Below are 17,819 nucleotides of genomic sequence, written 5' to 3' on the forward strand. Positions count from 1 at the left end.
TTCGTTATTATTATACATAAAATGGAAGACATCATAAAGGATTATTTTTAGCGCGGATTTACCAGTAAAGAAAATTTGATTTTACTGGAGGAGACACATAAAGATTATTCTCCGGACATTAGAGAGAACATTATGCAGGAATATGGATATACAAGTTTCCATGGTAACTTTGTACACAAGTCCAGTGTTTCAAGGAGAAAAAACAGCTTTTACTGCCATCTAGTGGGCTTAATACTAAAACACCAAAACCTCAAAATCATGTTTCATCAACTTTGCAACTCAAGTCTGGTGACTCTCCATAAAAGGGGCATTCAAGGGTAGAATCATGTAATTCTGCAAATTACAGTCGAGGTATTTGGGGAATAAAAGTTGTTTTTAACAGAATGGATACACTAATGAATTTGACAAGTTTTGAGCAAATGTGTTGTGATTACACAATAATACCAATATAATAGTAATAATAAGAATCAGTTGTGGCGGAGGCGCAATCAAACAGACGAAGCTGAAGTGGCACATTTCACATTATAAAAAATAATAATAACAATAATAAAAGAAAAACACAGGGTGGGTTAAGATTGGAGTTTGAAGCAATGAAGAGAGGGGTGTGTTTGTTTATTTCAAATATCAACAGTGTTCAACAACGAATTTGAGAAATCGCATATAGCACCTTTAAATGTGTTAAAATGCATTAAATATATTATTGTTTAAGTAATATTTATAACATTTATTTAAAGTTATTACATTTCTTTTTAGATTAGTTACAAAAAGAATTGACAATTAAGTTTATATCATTTTATCAACTCCATGTCATCATATAACTCCAATACATCAGATCTTCATTGGAAAGCGTGTGTCTCTTCTTTGCTGCCATCTTGTTACTCTTAACTAGGTTAAGACACCTCTCCAGCTCTCTTAAATAATGTAGGAGCTGAGACCTAGTCTTGACACTTAGGAAACTTTATGAATCACAATTATTCACTTAAGTCTAAGAATAAGAGTAAAATTACATCATTCTTAGAATTTTGACACACTTAAGACTAAAATTTTACTCTGAGTGGCTTTATACATACGGGCCCAGATGTAAAAGCAGCTGCAGTGATGGGCAGTAAAGTGCACTTCATCTTTTTGGCCACTAGATGACAGTAAAGTCAATGGAAGTGCAGAAAAGATTTGAGTAATGAGTCCCCCCCTTGGGGAATTAATATGATGATGTATTTAGTGTTTTTTTGTTTGTTTGTTTGTTTGTTTGTTTTTGGACCTTCAATACTATTTTTTACTGTATCTGTCGTCAGTCTGGTGTGAAACTGGCACTGACCCAGTTAAACACAATGTAGTTGCTGATGGTTCAGACTGTGGTACACGTGTGTGTGTGTGTGTGTGTGTGTGTGTGTGTGTGTGTGTGTGTGTGTCGTCCACTGCTTCATGTGTTAAACAGAGTTTGTGTGAGAAAGAGGAAGTGAAACTAAGAGCTGTAAAGATGCTGCTCAGACGCTCCTGCAGACATGATGAACATCTTTAACTGTTCTTTCTCAAAGCAAACATCTTTCTCATATTCTCTCACAAAGATTTAACAATAGTGAGCTCTACAGAGATAAAGCTTGTGTTTGACATCTGGAGACATTAACTCTCTTCTCCAGTTGTTCTTGTTTAGTTGAGATGACGGTCACACATCACCAGGAAGAGGAAGACCAACATTTAGCTGCACTTTATAAAGTGTGAAAACTGCAGGCGTTTGACGGCTTAAACTGATGATGATTTTGTCATTTGTGCGTCGACACTGACACACTGACACTGCAGAGCGGTAAGAACATTTTTACCATTATTGTTTATGAGTTAAAATCATTTAGTAGGGCTACGACTGATATTTATCAAACTGTTTTAGGTGAATGTTTATTTGATGAAGTGATCTGAACTCCAGAAGCTCAATATCTGTTGTAGATTCATGTGTAAATATTGTGTGAAGCTCTTTAGACACACGAGGCCTGACATGAGAAACATCATCAGTTCACGTCAAGCCTTCAATGAGCCGTGAATTATTCTGAAATCATCATGTGCTTCATCTGTCAAACAGAGTTTGTGATGTTGTATAGAGATGAGGCTCATAATGTGATAATCGTCAGTTTTCTGATTGCAGAAGTCACTATGGTGTCGTCTCTCATAAAGTCTCTTCCTCTGATCGTAGTGATCATGACTGCGGGTGAGTCTTCAGTTTCACTCACTATACAGATATTTGAACTAAAGATGATTGAGATCTTCACACTTACAAACTGACATCAGTGTTTTACTGTCAGCTGACATAAAAATATTCAGAAGTTAAAAGTTATTTGATTAAAACACCTGAAAGCCTCTTTATTTCTCATTTCTGTGTTTCAGGGGTTGATGGTCAGCAGGATTGGGGAGTGAATTACAGCCCTTCATATGTTTGTGCATTAAAGGGATCAACAGTGAAAATATCCTGTACTTTAAAATATCCTCATGGTCATGTGATCAGAACAGCCTTCTGGACCAAAACTGTTGGAGAATCACCTGATCTGAAAAATGACCCAGGAAAAATAGGAAGAGTTCAGTATCACAGTGAATATAAAGACACTTCCAGCATCACTTTGACGAATGTAACAGAAGCTGATAAACACGTCTACTACTGCAGATTTACTACAAACATTGATGGTGGAAAATGGACGGGGATTCCTGGAGTTCAGCTTGACGTCACAGGTAAAACTAGTGAAACACACCACAGACACACACACACACACACACACATCAAACACTTCCTTATGTTACTGAATCTGACGAATGACCTTCTTTATTTGTTGGAACACAAAAGGAGATATTTCATAAAATGTCCTGATTGTTCTTGTTCATATAATGTCAGCAGACTCCTTCTTCAAGCTTTTTTAAGTACAGAATTGTCTTAAAATCATGTGACTTTTGACTGATATTCAAGTGTTGTGCAATAGAGTTTAATCGAGAAACAAAGTAACAAACCACAATGTAATATCATATTTAGCACAGATCTGTACTCAATAATAAACTGCACTGTTTTTTTTTCTCATCAAAGCTTGTCGTTTGTCTTCAGCACTTGAATATACGCACGAGTTTCATACGAGTGTTTTGATGTTTTCGTATTCTTTTTAAATCTTGAGGAAGTTCATCATTCACATCTCATTTTACTGTTTAACTGAACAAGTGACTTGTATTATCTAAGAGCCATATATTATTAGACATTAGTCTCTAAAATGCTTGATTCTGATTGGTCATTTGCAACATTGATGTCACTTTCCCGCCGGAACGCGCTCCCTCAGCTGGACTGAGTAGCTAAAGAGCTGCTGCATGACTGGATTTAATAGGGGAAACTGAGAAAACACGAGTAAAACAAATGATTACACTAAAGGTTGGACTCGAAAGTTTTTTATAACATGTTTCTTATAACATGTCAAAGAAACCTAATCCATGGATATTGACATGCAGCCAGAAATTGTGTTTCCTGACATTTATATGTGCCTGATTTCGACACCGGGGAAACACATAAAGCAAATTACAAAATAAACACTTTATATAAATACAATATATCAGTGTCGTGCGGTCCATATAAGCTCTGCATACCCAAGCCATTCGTGGACTCGGCAACTAATATTAACATTAAAAAAATATATTATGTAGTATGTAACTGTCCGTGATTTATTTATTTGCCAAACGACGGTAATTTTCTTTAACTCTGCCAGTTACGGAGACTTCCTGATCTACTGCAGCTTTTGCGCCTTCACGCTTTTGTTTTGGAACGTCATCATCGTCCCGCGTTCTCATTGGTTTGCTGGTCTATGGCGTTTTTCATAAGCAGGATAAGCTGTGAGCGGATCGCTCTCCCAAGAGGAAAAATGAGCTGCTGCCAGATCTCGATCACCGAAAATCACATTGTATTTGATACAAAAAACTAGACTTAACCAAATGGGGAAAAAACCCAAAACTAAAACTATTTTCATAGTATTTCATTTTCACCATCGAGAATTTTTTTTAATGAAAACTTGTCAAAACTTGTTTAAGACAGTCCTACTGTAACTATCAGAGGATGTTAATCGATATCTGTGTGTTTGTTAAAAGTCAGTTTGCACAATTTCAACTTATTTTTTAAAGAATACTGATATTATTTTTTATTTAGCCTACTTATATTGATTATAATTACATTTTATTTTTTATTTATAATAGGCTGCTAAATTATTACTTATTATGTTATACTTATTTTAATTATTAGTTTAAAAATACTTCTGGCATACATTTAAAGTGACGCAATGGTGTTTTATTTGTCGTGTCTGATTTAGATCTTTGTCGCAAACTGATACGTTTAAAGGTCGTTTCTGTGACTCTAGCGGCACCTAGAGGATTACAAAAATACAGCATATTTTGCAAACGCACCTTTCGCATGTCGCGCCTCTGTCGACTCAAACATCACAAAAGCTCTTACAGGTGCTTGTGACGGCACGTCTCAACAGGTAAATATGGGCTCAATAAAAGCTCCAACATATTAGAAATACTTCTCGCTGTGTTGCTGTGTGTCATGAGCAATAAATGAGTAAACTAACACTGAAAACGCAAGCGTCTCGTTTATTAGCTATAAACCATAGACTGTAAAAAAAAAAGATATATAAACCCATTCCACATTTTTTTACATGATGCACCACCCAGCATACCCGGTTAAAAAAGTCACCGCTCGCCACTGCAGTATAGGTAGGTTTAAATCCGAGTCATCACTTATATCAATGTTATATATATCATCATATCGAGCCCTAACACTTGAATAGTTTTTGTCAGTGTTTATTTAAAAACACCCAATTATGCAGAATATAAGATGGTAAATATTTAATTGATGAGTTGTCTACACAATATAACAATACAATATAGCAGCTTTTAGACATTGTTCTGTTTTGTGTTATAAGTCAGAAATGACAAGCAGGCGGCCTCACGCAATACAAATCAATGGAGACGATTGGATTGTTTCCCCGGTGGGCGTGGTTTTCAGATTATGATGCGTGTCGCTTTGACTCTATTTCCCGATAATGTCCGTCGTCAATAGCAACACTGTAATAGTAGACCTACGGTAATATTGTTGAAGTGATTTTGTTGTTTCTAGAATGATTGTTTGTTCACTGTAATGGATTATAAGATAATAATCAGAAATAATGATGAAATTTAAGATAATAATCAGTTATGATTTTAAAAGTTTCTTCTCAAATCAATATTTCATGTCTCCATCATTATTAATGTGGTGTAAAGCTGTGTAATAAGTGATTTGACTGTACATTATCTTTAAATGTCCATCTTGTTTGATCTTGTTTGTTGATCTCGGCTCAAAGCTGATGCTGGGAATCTTTTCTTCACAGAAGCTTGTGTTTAATGAAGTAATAAAATATTTCAACTTAAATCAATATTTTGTGTCTAATTATTGACTTATGTGGCAAGTATCTGTGTAATAAGTGGGATAATGTAGATCCAGCCGGTTGTTATCCCAGAATAATCCCTGACTGTCACACGTCCTGATCACCCTGATGAAGTTTATTTTGCAAAAACAACCGGCTGGATGTACAAGCAGGATGTTTTTTCTTTCAATTTTCTCCTTTTGTGTTCTGAAAAAGAAAGTTTAGCAGCTTTAGAAAAAAACAAAATCATAAATAATGATAAAAATAACTGATTTTAATTTGTGAACTCTCTAAGTTGACAGTGAATCAGATGTTGTTGTTGTTGTTGTTGTTGTGTCAGACCTGCAGGTGGAGACACAGCAGAGAGTGAAAGAGGGAGATTCAGTCACTCTGACATGTAAAAGCAGCTGCTCTCTGACTGAACAAACAACATTCATCTGGTTCAGAAACACACTGAGATTCACTAGAGGAATTGTGAAAGAGAATCAGCTTCATCTGCAGTCAGTCAGTCGTTCTGATGCTGGAAACTACAGATGTGGTGCTGTAAGAGGAAATGAACATCTGATCTCTCCTGCTGTTTATCTTTATGTTGATTGTGAGTACAAACTGATTCATTAACATTAATTAAATATTTCACACTATATAATTGCGAGAGAACACAAAAGCATTGAAATATATTTTTTCCTCCCATCTCATATTTTTTTCCATCACCATGTCCCTTTGGTCGCTCCATAGAATACATCATTTCCTTTCTGAACATAATATTCGGCTTCAGGCACATCCGTTCTAGACACAACTGAAATCTCTGATAGTGTGTTATAAAAAGTGCAGAAGAAAATTAAAGGTGCCCTAGAACCCCTTTTCAAAAGATGTAATATAAGTCTACACTCTTAGAAAAAAAGGTTCTTTAACCAACTTTATAGAACCCCTTCTGCCTAAAAGGTTCTATATAAGGAGAAAGAACCCTTTTGGCACAAATGATTACACTATTGAACATTATATTTGTGTTTTTACTTCAATTTTACTTAGGCACGCCTTTCATTCTTAAGAAAACAAACTTATATACATTTTCAAGTTTAATAGGTTTATTAGAAAAAACTAATTGCCGCATTATCCTGTAATGAAAAAAAAAAAATCTAAATTAAATATAGCCTACGTTGTTTCTGGATGTAGGCGCTAGGGGCAGAATTCTGCCATCTGCTGGTTAAAGAAAATCCTGTAGGAATTACTTAGATTCTGAAAGTCAATTCTTATAACTCAACCCTCCAAACAGATCCATTAAACGATCTTCGACATAAACAGAAATAACTTGCATGTGTATGCGCTGATCAGTTCTGAACTGTCTGCACGCGCAGTGTCGGATTTCAGCCGCGCGCGTCGTGCGCGAGTAATTACAATGCGCGTGAACGCAGCATTTTAAACTTCAACCGTTACGGATGTCCGTTTGAGCTCAGCGCTCAAGAGGACGATGATTAAATTGGTAAGTGAGAAAATTAATATCTCTTACGTTATTTTAATTACATTTGCCTAAATCCTTGATATATTTACACACCTTACATTTTTTTTTCAAGAAGCAAAAAGAAGAAATGTGGTTTTCCGGCGCTGTCCGGGCCTGCGCTATTCTCCGCCAGGAGGTTTGTCATTTCTTACATGAATTCCTAAAATCTCTTTTAAAAAACGGTTGTGGACTGATCAATAATGGTGGCCAGAGTTCATGTTATATTCTAAGACACTTTTCTTTGTACTGTAGATTGTATTGGACCTAGAAAACGCATAAGAAAACGATGTTTCAGGAGCAGTCAAATCACGTGATCACAGCCAGACCGCACTGTTATAGACATGAATTCAAGAGAAACCCCGAAGAACATAGAGAGGAGCTGATGAAGATGTTTCTTCTGTGGATATACAGTAGCTGTGAGTATTTGGTGTTTGCAGTTATAGCACACTTTTTTTCTGAATTAATTGAAGGCCTAATTTATGCTAAACACTGTATTTGGTTCTTGAAGATGCATTATAAAATAAAGATGAAGAAAAGACCTTAAACTGCAAACCAATAACACAAAAAAGTACATTATTTTTACTCACAGTACCAACTTTGGGAAACTTGTAAATCTGCAAATCTGAAGTGGCTTATATTTGTTTTTCTCAGGGTTCCTGCGGGGTCTTAAAAAGTCTTAAAAACGGCCAGATTTTCATCCGAGTTCTTAAATTTAATTTAGTCAGGTCTAAATTTTTTTTTACCCATTTCCAGAAACGTTACCTGCTGAAAGTTATTACAAAGTAGCAAAAAAGTAGCGAGTCGTAGTTCTTTCTCGGGTATATTGGTGTTGGTATACGCGTTGATAAAACTACAAATCCCGTGATAAATGCAATACCTGCCCGCGAAATACGTCTGTGTCTCCTCAGAGTTACTTTCAACGAGACATGGCTAATCACAGCGATTTCTGCTGTTGGTTACAAGCGGTACCCAGCTCCATGTACGATGCTCACTGCAAACTTTGCAAAAAAAAAAAAAAATCAATCAGGGACTCTGGTGTGAAGGTGCTGGAGTCACACGCCAGAGCTGAGAAACACAAGCTAGCTGCAAAATGCCTTCAGCAGACTCGGCCAATTAGCCTCACCACTGCCGTCGTTCTCCTCAATGCCTGGTCCCTCCGGTCTCCAGCGCAATATCATCGCAGCTCCGTCGAATAACCTTTGGGGGTTAGGTTACTTTGTGGAAGGTTACTAATGTGATTGCTTTATCTGTAAATTAAATTAATGCTTTTTCAATGATTGAATTCATTGAAATAAAATGATTTTTTCAGAATTTCTTTGATTTGAATATTTTTTGGTAGTGCGTCGTGTAGGTCTTAAATTTCAATCTTTATGGTCTTAAAATGTCTTAAAAAGGTCTTAAATTTGACTTACTGAAACCTGCATGAACCCTGTTTTCTATTTTCCATGTGTAACACAGTTCGTAAATGGGAAAGAGGCGGGAACCGGCGAACATTCAACAAAACTTTAATATAAAATAAACAAACAAAACGAAAGTAATGCCGGCAGACCCTCGCGGACGTCTGCCGGCCACACAAACATAATAAAACATAAAATAATATCCAGGCCTGGTCCTCTCTCGTCCTTCATTGTAGTCGCTCCTCCTTTTATGCCTCCGGAGCTCCTCCGTGAGAGACTCGAGGCCGGCACGCCTCGCAGGTGACGCTCATTATCACTCGCGTCACCGGCCTCGCGCCGTTCCCTCACGGCTCTCGCCCGCCCTGGTCGCCACACCATGTTTAATGCAATAATTAATAATAATAAATTAATATTTATTTTTTTCACTCTCACTGCAGGGATGGACTCTGGAGTGCAGCATTACTTCAATAAGATGAAAATAACACACTCCTCTATGATTCACGTAAGTTTTAAGATGTAATTGTGAGAGATTCCTTTCTGTTTTCTGTTGTACTGTACTCTTCATAAGTCTAATAAATGTTTTTCTGACTTGCATCGCCATCTTAGGATGTCAAGCCCCCTGAACGCAAAGAGAGTCCGCATCAAAATGGACGTGCCCCTGATTGAAAACACAGAGATGTCAAAAGTATCTGTTGGCTGTCTACTTTTTGTTCAATATGGAGCATCCAAAAGCCAGTTTCTTTCATTCAGCACTATTTAGCCCTTCTCAGTACTGAATTTACCATGGGTCATTTGTTTTTATTGTTTAAATGCTTATCTGATTGTTAAATTATCATTTAACGCTTATGAATTTAAAAACAATTCTACTAGCTAGTCTTTTAGTTCATTTTTTTTAGAAACATTTATTTATGTTAACTCTTCTAACTATTGCTCTATGAATTTCAGTGTGTTTTATATTGCTCGTGTCATTGTAAATGCTAATAAAAATGTCTTAAATGATTACATATTATTTTGATGTGTTATGCCTATGGGTATTTAAGTTTTTCTAGTGATAAAGTAACTATATAAGCAGGTTAATTCATAAAATTTAATTAAAATAAAGGGTTCTTTTGATTGAACCCTTAAAAAGGGTTCTATATAGAACCTTTTAGGGGTTCCATATATGACGCGCCTGATAGAACCTTTTTTGGTTCTATATAGAACCTTTTCTTCTAAGAGTCTAAGGTGTCCCCTGAACGTGTCTGTGAAGTTTCAGCTCAAAATATCCCATAGATTTTTTTTAAATTAATTTTTTAACTGCTTATTTTGAGCCATTATTACATATGCACCGATTAAGCGCGCGGCCGCTTTAAATCTCCTACTCCCCCGCCCCCACGAGCTCTCAACTGCCTTAAACAGCAAACACAAAGTTCACACAGCTAATATAACCCTCAAAATGCATCTTTACAAAGTGTTCATCATGCATACATTGATTCCTGTGAATATAATATTTATTTGGATGTTTGCATTTGATTCTGAAAGAGTTTGAGGCTGTGCTCCGTGGCTAACGGCTAATGCTACACTGTTGGAGAGATTTATAAAGAATGAAGTTGTGTTTATGAATTATACAGACTGCAAGTGTTTAAAAATGAAAATAGCGACGGCTCTCTTGTCTCCGTGAATACAGTAATAAACAATGGTAACTTTAACCACATTTAACAGTAATTAGCAACATGCTAACGAAACATTTAGAAAGACAGTTTACAAATATCACTAAAAATATCATGTTATCATGGATCATGTCAGTTATTTGTCACAGAGACGAACTCCGTGATTCCCTCCTCTGGCCATCGGAGGGAGCCCTCACCTGAATACTGACACCCACACACACTTACACACACTACATTTCCCAGAAGCACATACCCTGGGCTGATTACCGCACCAGCTGTTACCCATTACACGGAATATAAGAGACTCCCTATCACTCTCTCTGATCGTGAAGTCTTGTTTTGCCACGGTGAACATTTCTGAGCGTTATATCCTGTTTGATTACCTGTTACTGACCTTGCTGTATCCCGTTACTGACCCTGAGCTGCCTGTCTATTGACCCCCGACTGTTTTGATGTTCTGTGAGTGATATCTGCCTGTCCCGACCTATCTGCCTGTTATTTGACCACAATTCTGCCTGCCTATGTTACACCTGTCTGCTCCTGTTCGACCCTTGCCTGTACGACTATTCTTTACCATTAAAGCATGCAAATGGATCCCAATTCGAGTTATGAACCATTACATTATTATTGCTCCATCTGCCATTTTTCGCTATTGTCCTTGCTTGCTTACCTAGTCTGATGATTCAGCTGTGCACATCCAGACGTTAATACTGGCTGCCCTTGTCTAATGCCTCGATCATGAGCTGGCATATGTGCAAATATTGGGGTCATACATATTAATGATCCCGACTGTTACGTCACAGTCTGTGTTATGTTGAGATTCATCTGTTTTCCGGAGGTCTTTTAAACAAATGAGATTTATATAAGAAGGAGGAAACAATGGAGTTTGAGACTCACTGTATGTCATTTCCATGTACTGAACTCTTGTAATTTAACTATGCCAATATAAATTCAATTTTTCATTCGATGACACCTTTAAATATTTCTGTTTGTTGCTGAAAGTCTCTTTAATTATTTTCCTCATTTCTGTGTTTCAGGGGTTGCTGGTCTGCAGGATTGGGGAGTGAATTACAGCCCTTCATATGTTTGTGCATTAAAGGGATCAACAGTGAAAATATCCTGTACTTTAACATATCCTCAGAGTTATAAACTCATAAAAGCTTTCTGGACCAAACCTGTTGGAGAATCACCTGATCTGTGTTCAGATCCAGAGAAGAGAGGAAGAGTTCAGTGTCACAGTGAAGATAAAGACACTCACAGCATCACTTTGACGAATGTAACAGAAGCTGATAAACACGTCTACTACTGCAGATTTACAGGTTATCAGAATATAAGATGGACAGTGATTCCTGGAGCTCGTCTTGATGTCACAGGTCAAGTGAACTCCAAGAAATAGAAACATTTTTATTATCTTTTGAATAAACTATCATCTGTGCCTCAGAAACATCAAGCTGTTTATTATAACTGCTGTCTGAAGTGCTTGAGTTTAGTGTTTTAATGTTATTATTTCAGTATTATCACATGATGCTGGGGGTGTTCCAGAAAGCAAGTTTAACTTATCCTCACATAAACCCTGAACTCTCGTTGATTAACAAACCTTGATACTCGAGGTCTGGAGTAAGTTCAGCAACCCGCACTGAAAAAATGTTTTCATTCATCCAAATAAACATTTAGGTTAATGGTTCACATCTATATTTTATAACTTGAGCCAATAAAAAATACATTATTTCTTAAATTATAATTTTTGTTTTGATTAAATCTATATCTGTTTGTTTAGATCAAAACCAGAATTTAAATTAATTGACTTTCTTTAACAAGAAAAATATACTTTGAGCCAGGTTTTATAAAATAGTTTTCAAAGGCATAGAAAATAATGCTTAGAGCAATATATTAATTTTCATTGGTTCAAGTTATTGTCACAGTTCCCTTCTGTCCTGGACTCCATTTCCCATCATCCTCCTTGTTTCCACACCTGCACTCACTTCCTCGTCATCTCCCCATCATCACTGATCACCTGCACCTGGACTTCATCATCTGCACACCCTTTATAATGGACTCACTCCCTTTTTATTGTTAGTAAAGTGTGTTTTGGTTGTTCCTTCTCCTTCGTTTAATAAATAATCCTATTTTGTAGAAGTCCGTGTAAGCGTCGTCTCTGCAACAACCTACACCGTAACAGTTATAAAATATAGATGTGAACCATTAACCTAATTTTTTTTTTAATTGGATGAATAAAAACATTTTTCAGTGCAGAGTATGAAACTCAGAGTTAACGGAGACCATATGAAGACATTCTCAACCTAGAGCGAATCCAGGAGTCACAAAACGGACTCTAAGAAAAAAGCTGTGTCTGAAAACTGGAAAATGCTGCCTTCTGAGGACACATTTCAAGGTAGTAAGGCATCAAGGCACGTCCGAATCCAATGTTAGCTTCACTTCCTGTCTCATGAGATGCCTTCCTCAGATCGATTTTTGAAGGAAACATGGATGTATCCTTAGCTGCCTTTGATATCCCACAATCCTGTGCTTTCCATTCTGTGACAGTTGAGCTAGAAAAATAAATGGCGTCCGAAAGTTGCGTTTGCTGCTCTGTTTGTGTATAAATATTTCAATTTTTATATCATTTCTATCGAGAAATTACTACTGTAATAATTGTTTAGTTCTCACCAAAGCTCGCGCTATATTGCTGTAGATCATTAAACTGTTACGCTGCCTCAGAAGTCTGTCCGAAATCAATTTCATGAGGTACCTTCATGCACAAATGCTGCCGTACAAGTCATTCTCTTATAAGACAGCGGCAGCAAGACATCTACCTAGGTTTTTGGACGCAGCCGAAGTGTTCCATAGTGTTCCTTCCTCCTTCTTCTTTTGTTTAATGGCAATTTACATTCTTAGTGCATATCGCCACCTACTGGGCATTTTTTACATATTTTTTTAAAATCTTATCTTTTAATTTTAATCTTTCATTAATCATTTTTTATTACTGTGAACAATAATTATATTGTTTGTTTGATGCTAAATATATAAATTAAAAAAATAGATGAATTGATCTAAAAACAGTCTGTGCTTTCAAAGGTAATATGGCTGTATCAGTTTTTATGAATGTACATCTATGTGTGAAGAGAATAAAAACAACCCTGTTGCTTTGTTAAGTAATACTATATATCTATATAATATATGATTGTGTGAAATCTGTTCTGCTCACTGGAGCCTCATCATGCGCTGAACATCTCTGAAAGAAACTAACGCTGAAACACGAGCTGCTCCAGAGCAGGATTTGTTCAGAGAGTAAGTTATTTATGGTTACTTACATACCCTGAAAGTGACCTTTCTGGAACTGAAAGTTGAGGTTATCCATTTACTCTGAGTAAAATTACCCGGATATGTTGCATAACCTGCTTTCTGGAATACTGTGATGATGACAGTCAATCAGTTGTTGTTGTTGTTGTTGTTGTTGTTGTGTCAGACCTGCAGGTGGAGACACAGCAGAGAGTGAAAGAGGGAGATTCAGTCACTCTGACATGTAAAAGCAGCTGCTCTCTGACTGAACAAACAACATTCATCTGGTTCAGAAACAGAGAGATATTATCTGATCAAACAGTGAATCAGCTTCATCTGCAGTCAGTCAGTCGATCTGATGAAGGAAACTATCAGTGTGAAATAAGAGGAAATAATGATCATCTGATCTCTCCTGCTGTTTATCTTCATGTTGAATGTGAGTACAAACTGATTCATTAATATTAGTGAAATATTTCACAGATTATTCAGAATTTAGTTCAGATTTGTTTGATCATTTCAGGCCCAATCATACAGACTGCATTACATTTTTGTTTATTAGACATGATTTATTGTTATTAGTTTATTAATACGCAAAATTAATGTAAAGCATGAATCTGTTTAGTGATTCTTTTTATGAATCCTGGGTTGAAAAATATAATATTGTTTTATTGACTTTGCACCAGTTCAGATGTAGATTTGCACCTTTTCATCACTTTTGATTTCTACTTACAGATACATTCAGTAATCATTAATAATGATTATGGAATTAATGGCATAAATAAAATAATGATTTTATTTTCTGTTTTACATGTATTTCATGTAGATCCTCCAAAGAGCGTGTCAGTGTCCATCAGTGTCCATCTGTCTGGTGAAATAGTGTCAGGAGATTCAGTGACTCTGAACTGCAGCAGTGATTCAAACCCTCCTGCTCTGAACTTCAGCTGGTTTAAGGAGGATGAAACCTCAGCTGTTGGATCTGGACAGAGTTTCAGCATCTCCAGCTTTAACTCCAGTTTCAGTGGACGCTTCTACTGTGAGGCTCAGAATAAATATGGATCTCAGAGATCAGCGTCTGTTTCTCTCACTGTTAAAGGTATTTTCTATAAACAGACACTCTTTCAGGTTCATCTGTCTCATGTGTGAAATGATCTTCATGATCTTCTTGTTTCAGGGGTTCAGAGAGCTGCTCTGCACACAGTTTCTGGGATCGTGTTGGGATGTGGAGGATTGATCTTCATCATCATCATCATCATCATCATCATTGTGTTCATAAAGTGAGTGAATGTTGAGCAACTCCTGCATTCATTTCTTTTGCAAAATTTGTTGAACTTAAACCACTATAAATAAAACTTTTCAGTACTTTCTAACGAAAAAAAAAATTTCTCCAGGAAGAAGAGGAGAGATGGTGGAGCTGAAGTTATCAGACAAAATCAGGCAAGTTTGATGATTCATATCTGAATCTACAATGACATGGATATTATATTTAACTAGATAATACAAACATTGATAAATATTTGACATGAAGACAATCTGGAAAATAATGTTAAAGTAACTCACAGTCACACGTGTTTCTGAATGATTGATCTGTTGTTATATTTCTGTGATATTTTCTGTGATAAACTGCAGGAGGATCGCTCTGACAGATCAGCAGAAACGGCTCTGACCAATGACGTTCCACTGTATTCACTCGTATCAGCCAATCAGAGAGATGATCTGTATGCCAACATTAAAGCAAAGAAACCCGAACGCTCCGGGAGAAAACAAGCAGAAACAGACTCTGGAGATGTTGGAGAGGTTCAGTATGCCAGTGTCCATCACTTCAAGAACAAAGACATGAAGAAGACTGAAGAGAACGACTGTCAGACCATTGAGACGCATCATCCATCTGAAGCCAACAGGTGAGAAACCATCATTCATCTGAACCCAATAAAACATGATCAATGATGAATCAGAGCTCTCGTTCTTGTGTTGTTGAGATGTTGGATTGTCTTCTGCTGGTGGGACTTTCTGAAACGCCACATTAACATATTTCATTTCTCCCCAGATCTGAGGATGTGATCTACAGCTCATGCAAGTAAAGATCATGTGGTTTATCAATGCTGGAGAACTGGATTTGAGTCCAGCACAGGTCATGTTCCCATTTCCCTCTCCTATTGATTTCACCTATACATTTAGGGAACTGTTTTTCTGTTTAGATATGGATGCATTTAGATTTATAATCAGCTCTTTTATTATGATCTTGATTGTCAGTATTGCACACACACGCACACACACACACACACACACACACTGATACCTGTAATATTCAAAGGTCTTTTAGCTCTCGCTTTGTACAGTCAGAGCAGAACAGATGTTTCCTCTCGTCTCGTCAAACTGTGTGATTTTATTGATAAATTAATTAAATCTGATCATTATCAGAAAGTCTCATTATGACATCATTGTCATGACAATGTAGCACATTTTACACCAAACTCTCATTACTGTAATGTGACGGGTATTGTATTTTCATGTTTTTCATTTCTCTAATACAGTAAAAAATGCTTAAAACTCTTTGTTCACTATGTGCATAATCTTTGTACAAATTTAACAAAATTTAAATGAGGAATACATTGTAAAACCATCTTTTGCCTTGAATCATTATGTCTATAAATAGGCTAGCCAAGTTATAATAATTTACATTTACCTGCTCACATTTTTCAGATCCATATTTATTTTCTTATTGAGAGTTTTGATGTCATTATAGTGACATTCACATAAGGCGATCACCTGTAACCTTGAACACATCTGTAATTACCAAAATAATGTTCCTCCGTACAGTGTTGTCAACTATTTTCATTGGAAAGCAGCTAAAGTCACTCAGAAAGTTGCTAAATGCCGCTAATGTCAGCATTATGTTTTTGATATCAAAATAAGTTTACCTAGTTTCTCTGTCAGTGTAATTTTGTTCACCAGGTGTTCATTAATTACCTCATTAGTTCCCTCATTTAGTGTGGTTTATTTTCTCTCTGTTTTGTTCAGTTCTTTGTCCTCTCTTGTCAATGTTAAGTGGTTGTTTTCCCATTCTCCTGTGATTCCCCTGCCTGGATTTAATAAAGACTGTTTGTGTTTTGATATTCTCCTGTCGTGTTTATACCCAGCCACACATGACTTTACATGTGTTTTATTCATAAAGCATGAGAGGAGAGCACTGGGACTGTTAGTCGTCTTTTAATGCCGCTCACAAACACACACAGGCAGGATGGAACACAGTGTTGCCAGATTGGAAATGTCCAATTATCGTACCAGAAGCTCAAAATTATCGTATTTGGAAGAAAATTATCGTACACGACTTTTTTGTATAGGTAAATGAACTAAATTAATAACTAATTATTTTTACAACAGAAAGAATCAATACTGAACTAACTTAAGCTGGACAATCACACTATTTTTGCTGCTGTACAGCCAAAATTATGTTCTCTCTATCTCTGTAAAGCTATACTTTGACACAATCTGCATTGTAAAAAGAGCTGTATAAATAAAGGTGACATGAGAGTCAAATGTACATAATACAGCTATTTATCTATAGACCAACAACTTTTTGACATGAACTGTAAATTACCACAATACATAAATAATTATTAGGCGTGCCTTAGTGGGAAACAACTGACCTAAGCGCCGCTGCAGAAACGTTAACTTGGCCTGCGTCTCAATGTGCATACTATCCATCCTAAATAGTATATAGCATTTTCAATACTATTTCGGGCGGATAGGGTGGACAGTATGCACATTGAGATGCAGGGCTGAGCTCGTGAGAGAGATTCATTCTCCACAATGATTGGCCGAGAACACGTAACAAGAGATGAGATGGAAGACGTGCCTAACAAAGTTCAAGTTAGGATCCACACAGCTAGATCAATGAGCCGATTATAACGACCATCATTTTAAGTGTCACAAAATACTGAAATTATCGTACATTATGGGATTTTTTCATTATTGATCGTACATCGTACAGAGGTCAAAATTATCGTACAAATACGATAATTATCGTACGTCTGGCAACACTGATGGAACAACTTGCCTCCTTAAACTTTGTAACACTGCTCTCTAGTGGGAAGTTTATGTAATAGCATCAATAATCACTTTTGTTGGAGAGGCTTTTGGACGGTTAGGTTTTGATTGTAGTAATGGAGGAGTAAACCCTTCTGCACCAATAATGAGACGACAGGTGATCAGGTAGGGCCACAGATGTACATTCAAAGATGCAGATAGTCTGAAAAATAATTAATATAATAAAGATAATGAATAAACGAAATATATACAAACAATAATAACGATGCCCGTTTCATAATGAATTAGCATTCCTCATTCACATGAATGACATTTCTATATTCAACATACAGTTAAATGAGCATTAACTAGGTTTTTCTGGTGAAAATGCACACCATAAGCTATCATTTGTCATCTGCATCTCCATAACTAAAGGATAAATCACTAGGAAATAGTATTTCTGATCTGCATAACAGAACGATTGCTGCATGACATGTCTGGGCTTGTCCGTAATATAGCTACAGATGCATACAAAGCTGTTCAGATAACTATTAACACA

The 17,819-nt window shown here is 36.5% G+C and overlaps 2 protein-coding genes across 2 annotated transcripts; both read left to right on the forward strand.

Moving 5' to 3' along the window:
• Positions 1-1,442: 1,442 nt before the first annotated feature.
• On the forward strand, positions 1,443-12,773 carry LOC137032229 (uncharacterized). Its single transcript, XM_067403901.1, has 5 exons — positions 1,443-1,801; positions 2,135-2,197; positions 2,374-2,712; positions 5,752-6,006; positions 10,993-12,773. Exons 2-5 carry the CDS (start codon positions 2,143-2,145, stop codon positions 11,349-11,351), a joined length of 1,008 nt encoding a protein of 335 aa, XP_067260002.1. The 5' UTR covers positions 1,443-1,801; positions 2,135-2,142; the 3' UTR covers positions 11,352-12,773.
• LOC137032386 (B-cell receptor CD22-like) lies at positions 12,696-16,214 on the forward strand. Its single transcript, XM_067404142.1, has 7 exons — positions 12,696-12,700; positions 13,381-13,670; positions 14,058-14,327; positions 14,406-14,508; positions 14,623-14,668; positions 14,861-15,132; positions 15,279-16,214. The coding sequence occupies exons 1-7, from the start codon at positions 12,696-12,698 to the stop codon at positions 15,310-15,312; spliced, it is 1,020 nt and encodes a 339-aa protein (XP_067260243.1). The 3' UTR covers positions 15,313-16,214.
• Positions 16,215-17,819: the final 1,605 nt, after the last annotated feature.

This window comes from Chanodichthys erythropterus, chromosome 12 (genome assembly GCF_024489055.1).
Source record: "Chanodichthys erythropterus isolate Z2021 chromosome 12, ASM2448905v1, whole genome shotgun sequence".
Taxonomy (NCBI): domain Eukaryota; kingdom Metazoa; phylum Chordata; class Actinopteri; order Cypriniformes; family Xenocyprididae; genus Chanodichthys; species Chanodichthys erythropterus.